The 23,643-nt window shown below is 51.3% G+C and overlaps 2 protein-coding genes across 2 annotated transcripts in view; one reads left to right on the forward strand and one right to left on the reverse strand.

Moving 5' to 3' along the window:
- Window positions 1–4,146, reverse strand: part of patj (PATJ crumbs cell polarity complex component) — a 54,377-nt gene extending 50,231 nt beyond the window's left edge. Inside the window, exons 1-4 of the mRNA XM_072439328.1 lie at window positions 4,128–4,146; window positions 3,111–3,156; window positions 1,834–2,012; window positions 1,351–1,530 (exon numbers count right to left, since the gene is read on the reverse strand). Of these exons, the coding sequence (XP_072295429.1) occupies window positions 1,351–1,530; window positions 1,834–2,012; window positions 3,111–3,132 (381 nt within the window). The 5' untranslated portion in view covers window positions 3,133–3,156; window positions 4,128–4,146. The remainder of the gene's footprint in view (window positions 1–1,350; window positions 1,531–1,833; window positions 2,013–3,110; window positions 3,157–4,127) is intronic.
- Window positions 4,147–5,831: 1,685 nt separating this feature from the next.
- Window positions 5,832–10,933, forward strand: tm2d1 (TM2 domain containing 1). The gene is made up of 6 exons (XM_072438566.1): window positions 5,832–5,982; window positions 7,253–7,326; window positions 7,524–7,632; window positions 8,888–8,979; window positions 9,382–9,455; window positions 10,404–10,933. The coding sequence occupies exons 1-6, from the start codon at window positions 5,858–5,860 to the stop codon at window positions 10,512–10,514; spliced, it is 585 nt and encodes a 194-aa protein (XP_072294667.1). The 5' UTR covers window positions 5,832–5,857; the 3' UTR covers window positions 10,515–10,933.
- Window positions 10,934–23,643: the final 12,710 nt, after the last annotated feature.

Below are 23,643 nucleotides of genomic sequence, written 5' to 3' on the forward strand. Positions count from 1 at the left end.
AGAACAAAAAAGCATTTACAGGTAAGATTACGCTCTGGAACTACATATCACCTCTTCTCTCTTTCCCTCCCTCTCCCTCTGGGCCGCTCTGGTGGAGCGTCCAAAGCGTCTGATGCACAAACTCCTCTGACGTGTTGCCCCACTGTTTGAGAAGGACTGCTCTAGCCAGTCACGGGCACAAAACTTAGCGAGATCATCAATCCATTTCTTGACAGTGATCGCCTTGAATGTCCCTGCAGCCGCTGGTTGTTGTTTGTGTTTGACAGCGGCAGCGTGGTGTTTATCTGCCATGATTTTCTCAGCGCGCACATGCGCTCCGCTGTCTTCCACCGCTGGACTGTAGTGTAGCGTGCCCGGTTTGTGCATAGGAATCGCTTTGGGTATGTTCACCGCGTTGTTTTTGCCAAATGAGCGTCGGTCAGTATGTCCGGAGCCTTGATTTTGGAGTTGGTCAAAACAGATTTTTTTGTGTCGGTCATTGACCGTGTCCGACCCGTTATTTCGAGGCTTGTAATACCCATTATAACTGCTAAAAACAATGTATGTGAAAATGTGTAAATATGAGTTTACTCAAAACGTTATGCGTAAAATGTTTTTACAGCCTTACGCACGTGAATACAGAGGATCATGTGTGTGGGACCCCTAAGTCCCGCCCCGCATTCTAAAGATATTCTTATTGGCTAGAATAATATGTCAATCATAGTCCGCAAAGTCACTGCTAACGTTAGCTATGTGGCTAAAAACACGTTAGCTTCGCGCGTCGGAAGCGGCGCATTTTTTTTCTCCGGAGGCTGTAGAGAACAAACCTGTGGATGGTCTCATTCTGTAGGTAACAGTCTGAAGAAAAGATCGATGCCAAACACCATCTTATAAGTCAAACAGGTCATTTGTTATGGACGGAGAAATGCGCCGGACGAGCCTAAATCCTGAATATCGTCAGAGAAGAAAACTTTCTTTACTTGACAATATCTCGAAATCGGATAACTTCAGGAAAAATACAAGTGGTTATTGTTTTTCAATGGTACCTTACGGACAGACTGAGAACAAGGATGTACAGAATTAAAGCCATTTTGTCCATCATAAACAGCAAACAGGTAGGACATGCGTTTGTAAAAGTTGAGACTTTCTCACAAACTATTGGCAATTGCTTCTGTGGGCATATTATTCAATGTAAATCAATGACATATTCGTTTTGTTGAGAAAATAAGCTTTAAAATGATGTATGGCTTGCTGGTATTGACCACGGATATAAAAGTGATGATTTAAGAGAATATTTGAGATGGGGAAAATGCGCGCCGGCGCGCAGGTAGATGGTAACAGGTTAAAAACACAGAGTCCAAAATGTCCAACCTTCGCGCTGGCAACGATCCACTTCTGCAGATCAGAGGCTGTGGGTGGGGTCTGCTGAGCACTCTGCGCGCTGTGATTGGACAGAGGGGATGTAAGGGACGGAGTCACAGAGCCGAGGACGAGCTGGCCTTTCGAAGAGAAACTGAAGCCACTGTGAGCGTCTGCGGCTAAACTGTTCAACTGAGAGAGGAGACGTTTGCATTTACTGAAGAGAAAGTAGCATTAGCATTAGCATCAGCATCCGCACTAGCATTAGCATCCGCACTAGCATTAGCATCCGCACTAGCATCCGCATCCGCACTAGCATTAGCATCAGCACTAGCATTAGCATCAGCACTAGCATTAGCATCAGCATCAGCACAAGCATTAGCATCCGCATTAGCACCAGCGCCTCACCTGATAACGCAGCTGCTTGATGGAGCATTAGTATCAGCACGAGCATTAGAATCAGCATTAGCATTAGCACCAGCATTAGCGCCTCACCTGATGGCGCAGCTGCTTGATGGAGCTCTGCAGCGTCAGGATGTGGTTGAACAGTGGACTCTGTAGCGTCTCTCTCAGGTTCCTCATGTTGTCGCTGTGAGTCCATTCTTCTCTCTGGACCAGTTTGGACTGAAGTCTGTCCAGAGCCGCCAGGACCTGCTGCCGCTCCAGCGAGGACACTGACATGCCACAGACACGGGTCAGTATGATAACAGACACGTTTGGACACTGACACGCCAAAGACACGAGTCAGTATGATAGACGCAATCAGACACTGACACGCCACTGACACAGATCAGTATGATAACAGACACGTTTAGACACTGACACGACAAAGATACGGGTCAGTATGACAACAGACACGCCACAGACACGTTTAGACACGCCACAGACATGGGTCAGTATGATAACAGACACGTTTAGACACTGACACGCCACAGACACGGGTCAGTATGATAACAGACACGTTTAGACACAGACACGACACAGACACGGGTCAGTATGATAGACACGTTTAGACACTGACACGCCACAGACACGGGTCAGTATGATAACAGACACGTTTAGACACAGACACAACAGACACGGGTCAGTATGATAACAGACACGTTTAGACACAGACACGGGTCAGTATGATAACAGACACGTTTAGACACTGACACGCCAAAGACACGGGTCAGTATGATAGACACGATCAGACACTGACACGCCACAGACACGGGTCAGTATGATGACAGACACGTTTAGACACTGACACGCCAAAGACACGGGTCAGTATGATAGACACGATCAGACACTGACACGCCACTGACACAGATCAGTATGATAACAGACACGTTTAGACACTGACACGCCAAAGATACGGGTCAGTATGACAACAGACACGCCACAGACACGTTTAGACACGCCACAGACATGGGTCAGTATGATAACAGACACGTTAAGACACCGACACAGACAAGTTTAGACACTGACACACCACAGACACGGGTCAGTATGATAACAGACACGCTTAGACACTGACACACCACAGACACGGGTCAGTATGATAACAGACACGTTTAGACACAGGTCAGTATGATAACAGACACGTTTAGACACTGACACGACACAGACACGGGTCAGTCTGATAACAGACACATTTAGACACTGACACGACACAGACACGGGTCAGTATGATAACAGACACGTTTAGACATGGACACGCCACAGACACGGGTCAGTTTGATAACAGACACGTTTAGACACAGACAGTATAACAGACACATTAGAGTCACCTGTCGGGACGTTTTCAAACATTGTCACTGCTCTCGGCCCCAAAACCTAAAAAAAGCAAAATCAAAATTTAAATTGCTGCCTCCTCCTTCAGCCCCTCCCCCCTCCCTCTCATTGGTCTAAACTAACTCTTCTTATCTGGCTTCGTTAAAGACTCAAACTGGACGATCGTTATCAGCTCAAACACAAGTGGAATTTGACCTGCTTTTCCCACAACCTCCCTCTGTTCACCATGCTGCCAGGACTTTAAAACAGGGGCCGCCCTAGTAAGTGGGCTTCATCACATGTCATTTGGTGCACTTTTGGGGGTTCCTAGAATGTCAGGGTGAATACGATTTAATGTGGGGAACCAGCTCTGATTCTCAGAGAGAGGGCGCTACTGCTGCTGCTGCGCGAATGACCAGAGTGCATTCATAATTTTCAGTTTCAACCAATAAAATTGGTTGAGGTGCCCCTTGGAGGCGCCCCTGCCCCCCAGCCCCTCCCTTGGAGGCGCCCCTGCTGCTCACCTGTGCGTCACCCAGGAAGCGACACTGGAGGCAATCAGGGCGGAGCAGGAGGGAAGTCATTTATACAACATTTAAAAACATATTCGGATCAAATAAATGTCCAAACTCTGCGTTTTTTCAGCGGAATGACGCAAACTCTAAACTCTGGAGCTCCTCCCGCAGCAGGTGCATGTTCCCAAACAACGCCAAATATCAACTTCAAATCACAAAGACAAGAATAAAAAGCAATGGAACGATCATGAGACGCGCGTGTGCTGAAGGTGCGGAGGTTTGACGCGGTGAAAATGGCGCAACAACGACGTAAAGTAAAGTTTAGAGGCGCAAACTGTGCGGCTAGCGCAGGACTCATGCTAACGAGGAGCGGCACAGCGCGGCGTTCAAAGTGCTTAAAGTGTGTTTATGTGCGGGGTTTGTGCGGGGAAAAGCCGCGGGAGGCAAGCTGCGGGACGGGACTGCGGGAGGAGCGGCTCAAACCGGCACAAAAGTGAAGAAAAGTGCAAGAAAACTCACACGAAGTGCGAGAAGTGCGTCTGCTCCAGGCGTAGAAGCGTGCGGCGTTCACGGAGCGCGGGAGATCCCATCGTTTCACTTTTATCTTTATTTACACCAGGGGACAGGGTGTCCAAACTTTTTTCACCAAGGGCCGCATTTTGAAACTTAAACGGGGCAGAGGGCCACAAACAACTTGACAATGTCGAATTTGTTGAATGACAAAGTGAATCATTCGAAATTTTGCATTTGATGTAATTGCGATGAGCCTCCACACCTTTAATTAGACCTAGAACATTAATATTAGGTTGGTATAACATCAATATGCCTGAATTTTCCCAATTTCACAGTAAAAAGTACTACTTTTTGTTGTTTGGGCCAACATAGCAGGAAGCCGGAGGGCCAACAAAAATTTGTCTGAGGGCCGCATTCGGCCCCCGGGCCCTAGTTTGGACATGCCTGATTTACACCATATTATAATATAATCTTCTATTTCTCTCATTTTACAAGAAAGTGATTTATAAACAATTCAAATAGTTTAATTTAAAAAATAAAGTTTATTAAATGGTGTAACAAATATTTTTAGTAAAAGAGTTTTTGAATTATTATGCATTAGTTTTAGCTTCTGTGTTTAGCTTTTCTTCTGGTAAAAACAAATATTAAGTCTGTTTTTGTTTTTTCTTGTAAATTGTCTTTTATAATACTTTTAATACAAGCAATTAGGAATTAATATATTAATTAATATTTTACTCTAGTTAAAGTTTTATTTAATTTCGCGTGGCTCTCAGGGTCGGCTCCTGAATTACAAAAATTAAATCATATTTGACAGATAAATGTTCAAATGCTCAGAGTCCGATTTCCTCTTTGTGTGTTTTTCTGACCCTGGAAAAGGTCTTTATTGATTTCATGGACAGTTTTGTCAGTTACTGGTGCAAAGTGAGTTAGCTCTAAGTGTCTTGGTGGTTTTAGGGCAATTTTTTGCATTGTGGGATTTATAGCATTTTTAATGCCCTGAACTTTGTCATTAAAGAATAATGCAAACTCATTACACTTGGATGTGGAAATGAGTTCTAACGGCAGCTGAGCTGGAGGGTTTGTTCATCTGTTACTGTGGCAAACAGGACACGCGAGTTGTTACTGCAGCTTCCAATTATTTCAGAGAAATATCTTTCCCTAGTTCTACATAAAATGAGGTTGTACATGTTCAGCTTCTCTTTGTAAATCTATTTTTGAACCTGGAGCTTTGACTTGTGTCCTTTCCGTTCGGCCCGGTGGCACTCCCTTTTCTGTGCCCTGACCCAATTGTAATTTCTCCACGGCGCCTTCTGCTTATTTTTAACCATTTTAGCCTTCATAGGGGCGATGGTGTCCAGAACATTCAAAACACTAGATGTAACAGAGTTCAACAAGTAATTTACATTAGAAAATGAGACATTTTCAAAGTTTATCATTTCCATAAACAGTGGACCTGTGCCATCATTTATGTGTCTCCTCTGAACAGCTGCAGGACCAGCCGGTGGTTTGGTCAAAGAAGAAATGATCAGACAGAGCAGCATCGACCACATTGACACCTGGAACGTGACCTCTCGTAAGGTGGGCGTGTCCCTTGGGACCTTGTTGATATGTATCTCATGCGTCCCCGCATGTGTTATAAGGGCATCCGTGATTCACAGACCTGTAGTTACTTTCTTTGGTTCGTCCGCCTCTCCCTGAAGCCCACGCTGGTCACGTGACTCCTCCTCGGCTCCAAAATGGCGCCCTGCCGGAGCTGGTTTCGCTCGTCTTTGTGGAGTTTGTTCTTTTATGGCGTTTATTGTCACGTGCGGCTGGTTCTGGCGGAGCAGGTGGAGAACTGCGAGTCTCTGCGGCTCGGACAATATCCTTTTCATCTTTTAAACTCTGCATTTAATCACAAAGTAGCCCGGATGTGGAGCTAACTTGCGGCTAACGCTCGTCTCCTGTGTCAAACAGACTCGTGTTTACTTTATATTGTGTGTTTTTCTGCTGTTGTCGTAATATATTTACTTTATATTGTGTGTTTTCCGCTGTTGTTGACGTGATATATTTGAGGTAAAAGTGTCTGAATGAGGAAGTTTGAAGCTGGCGCGTGGTTTATGCAGATGTTTTGGAGTTATTACTTCTAATCCTCCTGTTTGAGCTCTTTTATGGTTCATCATTTGTTCTTCTTAAAGTTTAAATTAAATTAAGCCTTGATAATGTAATAACAGTTTACACATCTATATTTTAATGTTTGATACTTAATACAGAAATCACTGTCTTCTTTATCTACACAAGAAAAAACAAGACACAGAGAGAACGTTCAAACTCAGTGGCTGTAGGGGGCGCTGCTGGTGCGGGCTGTAGGGGGCGCCGGTGGTGCAGGCTGTAGGGGGCGCTGCTGGTGCGGGTTGTAGGGGCGCCGGTGGTGCAGGCTGTAGGGGGCGCCGGTGGTGCAGGCTGTAGGGGGCGCCGGTGGTGCAGGCTGTAGGGGGCGCCGGTGGTGCAGGCTGTAGGGGGCGCCGGTGGGGGGTGCCGGTGGTGCAGGCTGTAGGGGGCGCCGGTGGGGGGCGCCGGTGGTGCAGGCTGTAGGGGTGCCGGCGGGGGGTGCCGGTGGTGCAGGCTGTAGGGGGCGCCGGTGGTGCAGGCTGTAGGGGGCGCCGGTGGTGCAGGCTGTAGGGGGCGCCGGTGGTGCAGGCTGTAGAGGTGATTTTGTTTTTTTAAATGTCCAAAATTGAATATTTAACATTGACTGGATGAATATATATTTTAAATACATATTTACAACTGAAGTAATGAAGTAAACACACTTTATTTCCACTGTTGTCATGACAATGACTCAGAGGCAGAAAATACATTTGACATAAAATGAAATGTTACACTTTATAAAATATCAGATTTTAAAGGGCAAAACAAATATCTCAGTGACACTGTCACTTATAGACAATAAGTATAGTAAAAAATATATATATATGTATATAATTATAACTGTCACTTATAGTGCAGAATAACATTACAACATGAAGAGAAAATAAAATCACAAACAAATGTTGGTGTTTCATAAAACAGCCTCTGTGGCAGTGACTTGAACTACATGTGAGTCTGATTAGTCGACTTGATGTGACTGTGTTTCTTTAACTTCTCTGAACATTTCTGTGCAAAGAGCCAAAGATCGATGAAGCCACTCAAGAACCAGAGAACTGCAGAGAGACCACCGCCTGGGGTCAGACTCCTCCCCCCCTGCTCCTCCCCCTCTGCTCCTCTCCTCCTCCACCACCTCCTCCACCTCCTCACTCTTCTTGTCTCCACAGTGGAGTATCCTCCTCCTCCCCTCCTCCTCCACCTCCTCACTCCTCTTCTTGTCTCCACAGTGGAGTGTCTTCCTCTTCCACCTCCTCACTCCTCTTCTTGTCTCCACAGTGGAGTGTCTTCCAGCTCCTAACGTCACGTGTCGTCTCTTGAATGGCTCAGAGTTCAGGTTCAGTGGAGATGAAGTCGGATTCAACAGAAGCATCTCCTGTAGAAACGTGTGAGTGTTTCATCTTCATCTACACAGCTCAGACCAAAGGTGAGAACGTCTGAGAGTAGTGGCCTCCTGCCTGAGGGTAGTGGCCTCCTGCCTGAGGGTAGTGGCCTCCTGCCTGAGGGTAGTGGCCTCCTGCCTGAGGGTAGTGGCCTCCTGCCTGAGGGGAGTGGCCTCCTGCCTGAGGGGAGTGGCCTCCTGCCTGAGGGGAGTGGCCTCCTGCCTGAGGGGAGTGGCCTCCTGCAGAGATGGAAGTCTGCAGCCGATCACCTTCTCAGCAGAGGGCGCTTTAATCTCTGTTTGTCCCTGGCTGTGGCTCCAGCGAGGTGCTGGAGGAGGTGAGGATGGACTCAATGATGGCCGTGTAGAACTGCATCATCTCAGGAGCCGCAGGAAGTACATCCTCTGCCGGGCCTTCTTGATGACAAGCTCATGGTGGGCTCCCACTTGGTCCTAGGTGATGGTGGGCTCCCACTTGAGGTCCTGGGTGATGGTGGGCTCCCACTTGAGGTCCTGGGAGATGGTGGGCTCCCACTTGAGGTCCTGGGTGATGGTGGGCTCCCACTTGAGGTCCTGGGAGATGGTGGGCTCCCACTTGAGGTCCTGGGTGATGGTGGTGCAGAGGAAGAGGAGGGAGTCCACAGAGCTCCAGGTTGTTTCCGCTGCACCAGCCGTTCCACCTCCTGTAGACGGACTCATCCCCGTCCCAGATGAGCCCGATGAGGGTGATGTTGTCATGGCTGGAGGGGCAGCAGTTTGTCACAGGGAGAAGAGCAGGGGAGAAAGTATACAGCCCTGTGGAGATCCTGTGCTGATAGTCCCAATGTCTGAGACATTCTCCTCCATGCACTGCCTCCTTCAGGATGTTCTCACTGAGCCACGCCTCCTCGAGAGCCACGCCTCCTTCAGGATGTTCTCACTGAGCCACGCCTCCTTCTTCCTGAGCCACGCCTCCTTCAGGATGTTCTCACTGAGCCGCGCCTCCTCGTGTGCCGCGCCGTACTCTTCTGCGGCGTCTCACATATTTAGCCAAAATAAGAGCAGTCAGTTCGTGCGTCATGTAAACGTGTGTGTGTGTTGTGTGCAGGAGCGGTCAGTGTGTGTGTCATGTAAACGTGTGTGTGTGTGTGTGTGTTGTGTGTGTTTTATGCAGGAGCGTTCAGTGTGTGTGTGTGTGTCATGTAAACATGTGTGTTGTGTGTGTTTTGTGCAGGAGCGGTCAGTGTGTGTAGTCATTTAAACGTGTGTGTGTTTTGTGCAGGAGCGGTTACTCGTACAAAGTGGCCGTGGCTCTGTCTCTGTTTCTGGGCTGGTTGGGCGCAGACAGGTTCTACCTGGGATATCCAGCTCTGGGTGAGTTTATGGTGGACTGTACCACCTGGGGACTGTACCACCTGTGGACTGTACCACCTGGGGACTGTACCACCTGGGGACTGTACCACCTGGGGACTGTACCACCTGGGGACTGTACCACCAGGGGACAAACAGGGCTTTGGGGACGTTACAGAAGAGAAATGTCTTTGGAGACTCAAAGCCGTGATGTGACACTCTGGAGCTACTGCCACCTGGAGGACAACAGCTGCATGTTTACTGTGGGCTGTTTTCTCTTCTGACACGCCTCAAAGACCCTGTTTGTCCTCAAATGTGTCCTGTGGTCAGGAGGGACCAGTGGACGTACAGAAGTCCAGACGGAGGCGACGCAGTTTCAGGTCATTAAAGTTTACAGTTTGCCTCAGACGTTTCCTGCTGTTTCAGGTCTGCTGAAGTTCTGCACTGTGGGATTCTGTGGCATCGGCACGCTCATCGACTTCATCCTCATCGCCATGCAGGTCAGTGAGGGTCAGAACTATAGCCTTCTGTAGTCCTGCTTTAGTCCTGCTTTAGTCCTGCTTTAGTCCTGCTTTAGACCTGGTTTGGACCTGGTTTAGTCCTGGTTTAGTCCTGGTTTAGTCCTGATTTAGACCTGGTTTAGTCCTGGTTTAGTCCTGATCAAACCCCTGCTGCCTCACAGAAGTCAGAATTGCCTCCACTATGGCGGCCCCCGATGCGCTTCAGAGACTGGGTCAGGGTTCGGGACAAGAGAGCGGATTTTGACCTAAGAGAGAAAATGATTGCCTGAGCTGTATCAGAGGGGCCGGTCTTGGTCGCCACCATGTTGGAATTTTGACTTTCATGAGGCAGCGGGGTCTTGGTCTGTTCTTGGTCAGACCTCCTCACACCTTTTCAGACCTTCTCAAACCTTCTCAGACCTCCTCACCTTCTCAGACCTCCTCACCTTCTCAGACCTCCTCACCTTCTCAGACCTCCTCACCTTCTCAGACCTCCTCACCTTCTCAGACCTTCTCAAACCTTCTCAGACCTCCTCAATCCTTCTCAAACCTTCTCACCTTCTCAGGCCCTCTCAGACCTTCTCTGACCTCCTCAATCTTTCTCACACCTTCTCAGACCTCCTCTCGCCTTCTCAGACCTCCTCTCGCCTTCTCAGACCTCCTCTCGCCTTCTCAGACCTCCTCTCACCTTCTCACAGACCTCCTCTCACCTTCTCACAGACCTCCTCTCACCTTCTCACAGACCTCCTCACACCTTCTCTGACCTCCTCACCTTCTCTGACCTCCTCACCTTCTCTGACCTCCTCACCTTCTCTGACCTCCTCACCTTCTCTGACCTCCTCACCTTCTCCGACCTCCTCGCCTTCTCAGACCTCCTCACCTTCTCCGACCTTCTCACCTTCTCAAACCTTCTCCAGCTCAGGACAGACTTTGTGGTTCCTGTTTCAGATCGTGGGTCCGGCTGACGGTTCTCTCTACATCGTGGATTATTACGGAGCTCGTTTGACACGTTTGTCCATCACCAACGAGACGTACAGGAAGCCGCACCTGTCCCTCTAAAGCCCTGGACTGACCCGGACTCATCTGGACTTCAAGTCCCGGAATAACTCTAACCCTAGAATCTGTTTGTGAGGAGCACTCTTCAAACTGTTGGATTTCCGTTGGAGTTGAAGGTCACTCATGATCACAGAACCTGTGATCATGTTTGTTCTATTCCCTTATTTTTCTGTTTATTCTACTCCAGCTCCTCCTCCTGCTCCAGCCCCTCCTCCAGCTCCTCCTCTTGCTCCTGATGTTTTATTTGTTAGAGTTGAGATGTTTCCTGCAGCAGAAGTCTTATTTAAACTGGAGACTGAAGCTCAAACAAAGTGTTGCACGTGATGTTCCTTCAGACCTGCTTCTGTAAATATGTGAAATACTTCAGCCTCATGTATTTATTGACCCTTTTTGTAAATAAAGTTCCCCTCTGTAAATACTCATCTAACTTGTGTTTATTTGTGTGAATATTCTGTCAAAATGAATTGACTCTGAAATACAGTGGCCTTCTAAAATTATGAGATGGTCTGAGATGATCTGAGGCTGGGGAAATACATAAATGGAGCAGTTAAAATGTTTTCTACAGTTCATTATTTTATTAAGAATGACAGGATTTAACACAGAATCAAAAGTTTGTATTTGTGTCAAACATGAGTAATTCATTCAAGAAGCGTCAATAAAGAAGCTTTTCAAAGATTTATTATTGGCATTTGTAGTTTGTTTGTATATCACACTTTTAGATAAAAAAGATGTTTGTTCCTGCACGTTTCTCGACCGAGATGTTTTATTCCAGTTTGGGGGCCACTCCTCCAGTTTGGGGGTCACTGCCCCAAGTGCTCCGATCACTACGGGCACCACCAATACCTTCCTGCTCCAGGCCTTCTCCAGCTCCTCTCTGAGGCCTTGGGATTTCTCTAGTTCCTCATGTTCCTTTTTTCGGATGTTTCCATCCTACGTACTGCAATGTCCACCACCACGGCTTTCCTCTGACCCTTGAGACCACCACTATGTCCGGTTGGTTCCATTACCATTCTGTCTGTCTGTATCTGGAAGTCCCAGAGGACCTTGGCTCGGTCGTTCTCCACCACCTTTTGGAGGATTTTTCCCACTTTGTCCTTGGGGTCTCCAGCCCATACTCTGCACAGATGTTTCTGTACACTATGCCAGCACCTGGTGATGGAGCTCCATGTGTGCTGTCCCTGCAGCATCTTGCACCCTGCAGGTATGTGCTGGTCTCAGGGCCCCCTTGCACAGCCTACACCTTGGGTCTTGTCTGGTGTGGTAGATCAGGGCCTCTGTCCTTCAGACCAGCTCTTTCTAACCATTGGTAGGATTTCGTGACAGCCACATCAGTTATGGTCTGGGACTGGGCCTGGTTCTGGTTCTGGGACCGAGTCTGGGACTGGGACATTCACTGAGCACGTCCTCTGTAGGAGTCTTGTCCTTGATGTACATATGGATCTTGGACGTTTCGTCCTGGATAGTGGCTCTCACACTCACTAGGCCCAACCTCCTTCCTTACGGCTAGTGTCCAGTCTCAGGGTGCTGGATTTGGGGTGGAACCCTCCAAGGTCAGAAGCTTTTGTGTCTTAACATCTGTGGTCTATGTCTCCTCCTGCAGGGTCTGATCACTGGCAGGGCGTGGCTCAGGGGTCTGATCACTAGCAGGGCGTGGCAGGGTCTGATGACTGGCAGCGCGTAGCTGTTTATTGTCCGGGACTTGTTCTTGCCATTGAGCTGCTTCTGAGGACTTGCCTCACTCGTTGTAGGTATTTGGCCGTAGCCTCTTTCCTTGTTTCTTCTTCGTTGCCATTTGCCTGTGGGATTCCCAGGTCCTTGTAACTGTCCTCAATGTCTGCTATTGTTCCTTCTGGGAGTGAGACCCCCTCTGTGTGGACCACCTTCCCTCTGTGTGGACCACCTTCCCTCTCTTAGTCACCATCACCACACTTCTCCAGTCCCAATGACATTCTGATGTCTGAGCTGTAGATTCTGGTGGTGTGAATGTCCAGCTCACTCTTAGCATCCAGCGTGATGTCATCCATGTAGAGGTGACTGAAGGTGGAGGGGGTTCAGACCTCTGCAGAACAGTAGTGAGGGGTTTCAGACCTCTGCGGAACAGCAGTGAGGGGGTTCAGACCTCTGCGGAACAGCAGTGAGGGGTTTCAGACATCTGCAGAACAGCAGTGAGGGGGTTCAGACCTTTGCAGAACAGCAGTGAGGGGGTTCAGACCTCTGCAGAACAGCAGTGAGGGGGTTCAGACAGTGAGGGGGTTCAGACCTCTGCAGAACAGCAGTGAGGGGGTTCAGACCTCTGCAGAACAGCAGTGAGGGGGTTCAGACCTCTGCAGAACAGCAGTGGGGACAGTGCATCACCTTGGGATATGCCACATTTGACGGTCACTTGTGCAAGTGTCTTGCCATTGGCCTCAAGGGTGGTTTTCTGTAGCTTCATGGAGTTCCCTATGAATGCTCTTAGAGCCCCATTGATGTAGTACAACTCCAAGCATTCCATGATCCAAGTGTGTGGCATTGAGTCATATGCTTTCTTGTAATGGTTCCAGGCAGTGTCAGGTGTGTCAGGTTCAGTCCCGTGTGACTCTTTCACCAGGAGCTGATGTTTCACACCTCTGGGATTTTTGCCGTTGTCTTTCTGAGCTGCTCATGTAGTGATCATATTGTGTTGTATTGACATGTATCATATTATCGTATCATTTCGGGGGCCCGGTGCATGTATCATGTCAGGGCCCGGTGCGTGTATCATGTCAGGGCCCCGATGCATGTATAATGTCGGGGCCCGGTGCATGTATAATGTCGGGGCCCGGTGCATGTATAATGTCGGGGCCCGGTGCATGTATCATGTCAGGGGCGGGCCCCGGTGCATGTATCACGTCTGTCCAGCATTATGTACTTTATAGTTGAGTACTTCATGTACTACTGTACTGCAGATAGTACTACCACCAGGTCTGAACACGTCACAAACCAGATAAAACACACATGGTCACTCTGGTCACTGGTCACTCTGGTCTCTCTAGTCACAGGTCACTCTGGTCTCTCTGGTCACTGGTTGGTGGATCACCAACTTCCTGACGGATCGGACACAGTGCGTGCGGCTGGGGAAGAATGTCTCGGACACACGGACCATCAGCACAGGAGCACCACAGGGCTGCGTACTTTCTCCCTTGCGCTTCTCCCTATACACGAACTGCTGCACCTCCAGCCACGCCCCCGTTAAACTAATCAAGTTTGTGAACGACACCACCCTCATCGGGCTCATCTTGGACGGGGATGAGTCTCTACAGGAGGGAGGTGGACCGGCTGGTGTCCTGGTGTAGCGGTAACAACCAGGAGCTCAACGCCCAGAAAACAGTGGAGATGCTCGTGGACTTCAGGAAAGGTAAAGCCCCCCAGCCCCGTCTCACCACCTCGGGATCCCCCATCTCCACTGTGGACTCCCTCCGCTTTCTCGGTATCACCATCACCCGGGACCTCAAGTGGGGGCTCACCATCAGCTCCCTCACCGGGAAGGCCCAGCAGAGGATGTACTTCCTGCGGCAGCTGAAGAAAGCAAAACTGCCAACGGAGATGATGGTGCAGTTCTACACGGCCATCATTGAGTCCATCCTCACCTCCTCCATCACCGTGTGGTATGCTGGAGCCACAGCCAGAGACAAGCAGAGACTACAGCGCATTGTACGCTCTGCTGAGAAGGTCATCGGCCGCGAACTACCATCTCTGCAGGACCTGTACGTCTGCAGGACTCTGGGACGTGCAGGTCGAATCACAGCCGGCACACGGACTATTTGAGCCACTCCCCTCAGGCAGGAGACCACTCCCCTCAGGTAGGAGGCCACTCCCCTCAGGCAGGAGGCCACTCCCCTCAGGCAGGAGGCTACGGTCCATCCTGACCAGAACCTCCCATCATAAGAACAGTTTCTTTCCCTCTGCTATTGGACTCATGAACATTTCCTAAGCCAGGGGTGTCAAACATCCGGCCCGCCAAACTTTTTAATCCGGCCCGCCGAACATTGAACCGTAGTTACTTCCGTAACCGTTGTTAGCGCTAAAACTACAAGTCCCACAATGCCGCTGGTGGCCGCCCCTCCCCCGCGCGGCTCTTCACTGCTGTGTGTACTGTGAGGGAGAAGTGCTGAGAGAAGTAAGACGAGCGTTTGCGCACTTTACAGCACTTTTACGCTGTACTTGTGGATGTTAGAGTTGTGCTAAAAGAGGAGCTAACAACAAGAAAACTAACTTCTGTGATGATGCTCTGTGAGGACAACATCCTCTACAAACCTCGACAGATCAGAAGCCACAGGTAAAAACACAGGTCAGAGTGTAATAAAGTATGAACATGACTGTGTCCACACTAATGTGACTGTGAACACAAACACAATGACCTCATTTGAGTCACTACATGAAACATTTGTCACTAAGATCAACTTAAACTATGAAAATAGCTCATAGTTTGAGCAGAAACATGTCTGTGATATGAACATTTCACATCAGAAATGAGCAGTCTTTCACCTGCTGTACATTTGTGCAACAGTCTCCACAACTATTACTAGGCTGTAAGAAAGCTATTTATTTCTTATATTTTTTATTGTTTTATTTTGTACATAATATTTGGCCCACGATTTGAGAAAAGAGTTTGGTTTGATCGAACACTGTGGCTCATAACTTAACCTTCTTAAACGCTCCACGTGTGTTTGTATTTAGTGGTGTGTCAGTTCAGATGTACAGAGAACTACACAGACGTGGAAATGTTAGTTAGTACATTTAGAAGGTTTTTTAAATCTTGAGAAGTTTATTTTGTTATAAAGTCAAATACAATATTTTTCTGTTCCAAATACCTATTTAACAATATTTAACAATAGACTAAATGTTTATCTCTGTAGATCAACTCTGAAGTTGTAATGCACATAAACTGAAGCACAGTGTTGGTGAAATGACACATGAAGCCTGCGTAAATTCAGCCTGGAAGACCTAACTCCACCCATCTACATCAAGGCCTCCATGGAAGGACCCCTCTCCCCAGCGCCATCATCGCACTCAAGCGGGCGCCCGCCTGTCCGTCTGTGAGAGTCAGATCCCTCACTTCACCATGGACTCTCCCAGGTTTCTGCGCTTATCCCAAAGAGGTTATGCAGTTTTTCCTGGCCAAAGAAGTAGGGTGAAAGGACAGGGGGCGTCTGCACCATGGCCCTCGCACCTGCTCCTCATCCCCAATCAACGCTCTCAAGTGACTCCTCCCTTGCTCCCAATCAGCACCAGGCGGTCGCATTTAAGCCCTCAGGCAGATGGCTCGGCCGCTCAAACCGTACTGCGACCCACCACCTCCCCAGCTCCTCCTCTGCATTCCCATCATCCTCTACCTTCTCTCCACATCTACCACCACCAGTCTCCAGGCTCCGGGGGGAGACATCTAATACAAATAGATCATGGAGTGCCCATGATTGCAACGTCTTCCGCCGGGGTCTGAGCGCCAAATAACTCACGAATAAAGCTTGCTAAACAGTCCATTCTCATGGTCTCTTTGTCTCTCCAGGGTGAAATGTTTTTATTAATACATTTCAGTTTATGAGAACAAACATGTTTGTAATTTCTTTCAATTGATCCAGTAATTGCTTCAAAAACAGCGTAGGCTATATAAAGCAATTTATTTCTTATATTTTTTTTATTGTTTTATGTTTTACGTTATGTTCGGCCCGCAACCCAGCCTGAGCGTCGAAATTCGGCCCGCGGCCCAAAATGAGTTTGACACCCCTGTCCTAAGCACTTTGCACTCACTGTCCACTTTTATTGCACCACATATTTTATTTTATGTACATATGTCTATAACTCTACTTACCCATTTTAATACCCGGTAGTTATTTATTGTCCATTGTTTTTGTATTTATTGTTCAGTGTTGATGCTTGTGTTGCACCAGCAAGGTCCTATGTCCGTGATCCTGTTCATTGATAAATGGCAATAAACTTTATTCTGATTATAGGTCATTCTGGTCACTCAGGTCACTCTGGTCACACTGGTCACACTGGTCACACGTCACTCTGGTCTCTCTGGTCACTCTGGTCTCTCTGGTCACTTTGGTCTCTCTGGTCACTGTTCACTCTGGTCACTCTGGTCTCTCTAGTCTCTGGTCACTCTGGTCACTCTGGTTACTGGTCACGCTGGTTACTGGTCACTCTGGTCACTCGGACGCTTCTGTCTTGCTCGTTTTCATATGCGACAAAACGTGATGAAAAACAATGTTTTTAAGTGACAGTGAGTGACCATGAAGCCGCTCGGACACAGCAGCTCTTGCTCATGGACACAACGGCTGAAGCTTCAGATCGATGTTCGTCCCACGTAAATGAGAAAAAGCAGCAGTCATCACACAAGTGTTTGGTCATCACACAAGTGTGTGGTCATCACAAAAGTTTCACTTACACCAGTTTCAAAGAGAAGAATCGACAGACAGAGAGAAAGTCGAACAAACAACGAAAGAAAGAAGCACAAAGAGCTGCTGCATCGACCCGGGTCTGAGCTCCGAGGGGCCGGGTCTGGGTCTGGGACCGGGTCCTGGGACCGGTCCTGGGACCGGGCCTGGGACAGGGTCTGGGACCGGGCCTGGGACCAGGCCTGGGACCGGGACTGGGACCGGGACCGGGACTGGGACTGGGCTTGGTTCTGGTTCTGGGACCGAGTCTGGAACTGGAACCCGGTCTGGGACTGGGACCGGGCCCGGGACTGGGACCGGGTCTGGGACCGGGTCTGGGACCTGGTCTAGGACCGGGACTGGAACCGGGTCTAGGACCGGAACTGGGACTGGGCCTGGTTCTGGGACCGGGTCTGGGACTGGGCCTGGGACAAGGACCGGGTCTGGGACCGGGTCTGGGACTGGGCCTGGTTCTGCAACCGAGTCTGGGACTGGGACCGAGTCTGGATCTGGTTCTGGGCCCGGTGTGGTCAGGCGTTTGAAGTCCACTCGCTGCAGATAAAAGCACAAAGTGTTTTCTGTCGGAGGAAAACGCTGAGCGCGGCAGAAACTGCATCGATCCAGTTTATGTGAGTGAAAAGAACAATACATCTTCCCCAGAACCATCTGCCCCAGAACCATCTGCCCCAGATCCATCTGCCCCAGAACCACCTGTCCCAGAACCACCTGCCCCCGAACCATCTGCCCCAGAACCACCTGCCCCAGAACCACCTGCTCCAGAACCACCTGCCCCAGAACCACACATCTTCCCCAGAATCATCTGCCCCAGAACCACCTGCCCCAGAACCATCTGCCCCAGAACTACCTGCCCCAGAACCATCTGCCCCAGAACCATCTGCCCCAGAAATATCTGTCCCAGAACCACCTGCCCCAGAACCACCTGTCCCAGAACCATCTGCCCCAGAACCATCTGCCCCAGAACCACCTGCCCCAGAACCACCTGCTCCAGAACCACCTGCCCCAGAACCACACATCTTCCACTGAATCATCTGCCCCAGAACCATCTTCCCTTGAACTACCTGCCCCAGAACCATCTTCCCCAGAACCATCTTCCCCAGAAGTATCTGCCACAGAAATATCTGTCCCAAAACCACCTGCCCCAGAACCAGCTGTCCCAGAACCATCTGCCCCAGAACCATCTGCCCCAGAACCACCTGTCCCAGAACCACCTGCCCCAGAATCACCTGCCCCAAAAACATCTGCCCCAGAACCATCTGCCCTAGAACCACCTGCCCCAGAACCGCCTGTCCCAGAACAATCTGCCCCAGAACCATCTGCCCCAGAACCACCTGACCCAGAACCATCTGCCCCAGAACCACCTGTCCCAGAACCACCTGCCCCAGAACCATCTGCCCCGGAACCACCTGCCCCAGAACCACCTGCTCCAGAACAACCTGCCCCAGAACCACACATCTGCCCCAGAACCATCTGCCCCAGAACCATCTGCCCCAGAACCACCTGCTCCAGAACCACCTACCCCAGAACAACACATCTTCCCCAGAATCATCTACCCCAGAACCACCTGCCCCAGAACCATCTACCCCAGAACTACCTGCCCCAGAACCATCTGCCCCAAAAATATCTGTCCCAGAACCACCTGCCCCAGAACCATCTGCCCCAGAACCACCTGGCCCAGAACGACCTGCCCCAGAATCACCTGCCCCACAAACATCTGCCCCAGAACTACCTGCCCCAGAACCATCTGTCCCAGAACTACCTGCCCCAGAACCATCTGCCCCAGAAATATATGTCCCAGAACCACCTGCCCCAGAACCACCTGCCCCAGAACCATGTGCCCAGAACCATCTGCCCCAGAACCATTTGCCCCAGAACCACCTTCCCCAGAACCACCTGCACCAGAACCACACATCTTCCCCAGAACCATCTGCCCCAGAACCACCTGCCCCAGAACCACCTGCCCCAGAACAACCTGTCCCAGAACCATCTGCCCCAGAACCATCTGCCCCAGAACCACCTTCCCCAGAACCACTTGCTCCAGAACCACCTGCCCCAGAACCACACATCTTCCCCTGAAACATCTGCCCCAGAACCACCTGCCCCCGAACCATCTGCCCCAGAACTACCTGCCCCAGAACCATCTGCCCCAGAACTATCTGCCACAGAAATATCTGTCCCAGAACCACCTGCCCCAGAACCACCTGTCCCAGAACCATCTGCCCCAGAACCACCTGTCCCAGAACCACCTGCCCCAGAATTACCTGCCCCACAAACATCTGCCCCAGAACCATCTGCCCCAGAACCACCTGTCCCAGAACCATCTGCCTCAAAACCACCTGCCCCAGAACCATCTGCCCCAGAACTACCTGCCCCAGAACTACCTGCCCCAGAACCATCTGCCCCTGAATCATCTTTCCCAGAAACATCCGTCCCAGAACCACCTGCCCCTGAACCACCTGTCCCAGAACCATCTGCCCAGAACCATCTGCCCCAGAACCACCTGTCCCAGAACCACCTGACCCAGAACCATCTGCCACAGAACCACCTGACCCAGAACCATCTGCCCCAGAACCACCTGCTCCAGAACCACCTGCCCCAGAACCAAACAACCTCCTCAGAATCATCTGCCCCTGAACCACCTGTCCCAAAACCATCTGCCCCAGAATCACCTGTCCCAGAACCACCTGCCCCAGAAACACCTGACCCACAAACATCTGCCCAAGAACAATCTGCCCCAGAACCACCTGCCCCAGAACCACCTGCCCCAGAACCATCTTCCCCAGAACCACCTGCCCCGGAACCACCTGTCCCAGAACCATCTGCCCAAAACCAACTGTCCCAGAACCACCTGACACAGAACCATCTGCCCCAGAACCACCTGCTCCAGAAGTATCTGCCCCAGAAGCATCTGCCCCAGAACCTCCTGTCCCAGAACCATCTGCCCCAGAACCATCTGCCCCAGAACCACCTGTCCCAGAACCACCTGCCCCAGAACCATCTGCCCCAGAACCATCTGCCCCAGAACCATCTGCCCCGGAACCACCTGCCCCAGAACCACCTGCTCCAGAACAACCTGCCCCAGAACCATCTGCCCCAGAACCACCTGCCCCAGAACCACCTGCTCCAGAACCACCTGCCCCAGAACCACACATCTTCCACTGAATCATCTGCCCCAGAACCATCTTCCCTTGAACTACCTGCCCCAGAACCATCTTCCCCAGAACCATCTTCCCCAGAAGTATCTGCCACAGAAATATCTGTCCCAAAACCACCTGCCCCAGAACCAGCTGTCCCAGAACCATCTGCCCCGGAACCATCTGCCCCAGAACCACCTGTCCCAGAACCACCTGCCCCAGAATCACCTGCCCCAAAAACATCTGCCCCAGAACCATCTGCCCTAGAACCACCTGCCCCAGAACCGCCTGTCCCAGAACAATCTGCCCCAGAACCATCTGCCCCAGAACCACCTGACCCAGAACCATCTGCCCCAGAACCACCTGTCCCAGAACCACCTGCCCCAGAACCATCTGCCCCGGAACCACCTGCCCCAGAACCATCTGCCCTAGAACCACCTGCCCCAGAACCGCCTGTCCCAGAACAATCTGCCCCAGAACCATCTGCCCCAGAACCACCTGACCCAGAACCATCTGCCCCAGAACCACCTGTCCCAGAACCACCTGCCCCAGAACCATCTGCCCCGGAACCACCTGCCCCAGAACCACCTGCTCCAGAACAACCTGCCCCAGAACCACACATCTGCCCCAGAACCATCTGCCCCAGAACCATCTGCCCCAGAACCACCTGCTCCAGAACAACCTACCCCAGAACAACACATCTTCCCCAGAATCATCTACCCCAGAACCACCTGCCCCAGAACCATCTACCCCAGAACTACCTGCCCCAGAACCATCTGCCCCAAAAATATCTGTCCCAGAACCACCTGCCCCAGAACCATCTGCCCCAGAACCACCTGGCCCAGAACGACCTGCCCCAGAATCACCTGCCCCACAAACATCTGCCCCAGAAGTACCTGCCCCAGAACCATCTGTCCCAGAACTACCTGCCCCAGAACCATCTGCCCTAGAACCACCTGCCCCAGAACCGCCTGTCCCAGAACAATCTGCCCCAGAACCATCTGCCCCAGAACCACCTGACCCAGAACCATCTGCCCCAGAACCACCTGTCCCAGAACCACCTGCCCCAGAACCATCTGCCCCGGAACCACCTGCCCCAGAACCATCTGCCCTAGAACCACCTGCCCCAGAACCGCCTGTCCCAGAACAATCTGCCCCAGAACCATCTGCCCCAGAACCACCTGACCCAGAACCATCTGCCCCAGAACCACCTGTCCCAGAACCACCTGCCCCAGAACCATCTGCCCCGGAACCACCTGCCCCAGAACCACCTGCTCCAGAACAACCTGCCCCAGAACCACACATCTGCCCCAGAACCATCTGCCCCAGAACCATCTGCCCCAGAACCACCTGCTCCAGAACAACCTACCCCAGAACAACACATCTTCCCCAGAATCATCTACCCCAGAACCACCTGCCCCAGAACCATCTACCCCAGAACTACCTGCCCCAGAACCATCTGCCCCAAAAATATCTGTCCCAGAACCACCTGCCCCAGAACCATCTGCCCCAGAACCACCTGGCCCAGAACGACCTGCCCCAGAATCACCTGCCCCACAAACATCTGCCCCAGAAGTACCTGCCCCAGAACCATCTGTCCCAGAACTACCTGCCCCAGAACCATCTGCCCCAGAAATATATGTCCCAGAACCACCTGCCCCAGAACCACCTTCCCCAGAACCACCTGCACCAGAACCACACATCTTCCCCAGAACCATCTGCCCCAGAACCACCTGCCCCAGAACAACCTGTTCCAGAACCATCTGCCCCAGAACCATCTGCCCCAGAACCATCTGCCCCAGAACCACCTTCCCCAGAACCACTTGCTCCAGAACCACCTGCCCCAGAACCACACATCTTCCCCTGAAACATCTGCCCCAGAACCACCTGCCCCCGAACCATCTGCCCCAGAACTACCTGCCCCAGAACCATCTGCCCCAGAACTATCTGCCACAGAAATATCTGTCCCAGAACCACCTGCCCCAGAACCACCTGTCCCAGAACCATCTGCCCCAGAACCACCTGTCCCAGAACCACCTGCCCCAGAATTACCTGCCCCACAAACATCTGCCCCAGAACCATCTGCCCCAGAACCACCTGTCCCAGAACCATCTGCCTCAAAACCACCTGCCCCAGAACCATCTGCCCCAGAACTACCTGCCCCAGAACTACCTGCCCCAGAACCATCTGCCCCTGAATCATCTTTCCCAGAAACATCCGTCCCAGAACCACCTGCCCCTGAACCACCTGTCCCAGAACCATCTGCCCAGAACCATCTGCCCCAGAACCACCTGTCCCAGAACCACCTGACCCAGAACCATCTGCCACAGAACCACCTGACCCAGAACCATCTGCCCCAGAACCACCTGCTCCAGAACCACCTGCCCCAGAACGAAACATCTTCCTCAGAATCATCTGCCCCAGAACCACCTGTCCCAAAACCATCTGCCCCAGAATCACCTGTCCCAGAACCACCTGCCCCAGAAACACCTGACCCACAAACATCTGCCCAAGAACAATCTGCCCCAGAACCACCTGCCCCAGAACCATCTTCCCCAGAACCACCTGCCCCGGAACCACCTGTCCCAGAACCATCTGCCCAAAACCAACTGTCCCAGAACCACCTGACACAGAACCATCTGCCCCAGAACCACCTGCTCCAGAAGTATCTGCCCCAGAAGCATCTGCCCCAGAACCTCCTGTCCCAGAACCATCTGCCCCAGAACCATCTGCCCCAGAACCACCTGTCCCAGAACCACCTGCCCCAGAACCATCTGCCCCAGAACCATCAGCCCCAGAGCCATCTGCCCCCGAACCACCTTCCCCAGAACCACCTACACCAGAACCACCTGCACCAGAACCACACATCTGTCCCAGAACCACACATCTTCCCCAGAACAACCTGCCCCAGAACCATCTTCCCCAGAGACACCTTCCCCAGAACCACACATCTTCCCCAGAATCATCTACCCCAGAAACACCTTCCCCAGAACCACACATCTTCCCCAGAATCATCTGCCCCAAAACCACCTGCCCCAGAACCATCAGCCCCAGAACCATCTGCCCCAGAACCTCCTACCCCAGAACCATCTGTCCCAGAGCCAACTGCCCCAGAACTACCGGCCCCAGAACAACCTGCCCCAGAACCATCTGACTAAGAACCATCTACCCCAGAACCACCTGCTCCAGAACAATCTGCCCCAGAACCATCTTCCCCAGAACCACCTGTCCCAGAACCATCTGCCCCAGAACCATCTGCCCCAGAACCACCTGTCCCAGAACCACCTGCCCCAGAACAATCTGCTCCAGAACCATCAGCCCCAGAACAATCTGCCCCAGAACCACCTTCCCCAGAACCACCTACACCAGAACCACCTGCACCAGAACCACACAACTGTCCCAGAACCACACATGTTCCCCAGAACAACCTGCCCCAGAACCATCTGCCCCAGAACGACCTGTCCCAGAACCACCTGCCCCTGAACCATCTGCCCCGGAACCATCTGCCCCAGATCCACCTGCTCAGGAACCACCTGCCCCAGAACCACACATCTGCCCCAGATCCACCTGTCCCAGATCCAC

The sequence above is a fragment of the Eucyclogobius newberryi genome, unplaced genomic scaffold (genome assembly GCF_026437365.1).
Source record: "Eucyclogobius newberryi isolate DKJ021-1_F unplaced genomic scaffold, fEucNew1.0.hap1 SCAF_9, whole genome shotgun sequence".
NCBI lineage: Eukaryota > Metazoa > Chordata > Actinopteri > Gobiiformes > Gobiidae > Eucyclogobius > Eucyclogobius newberryi.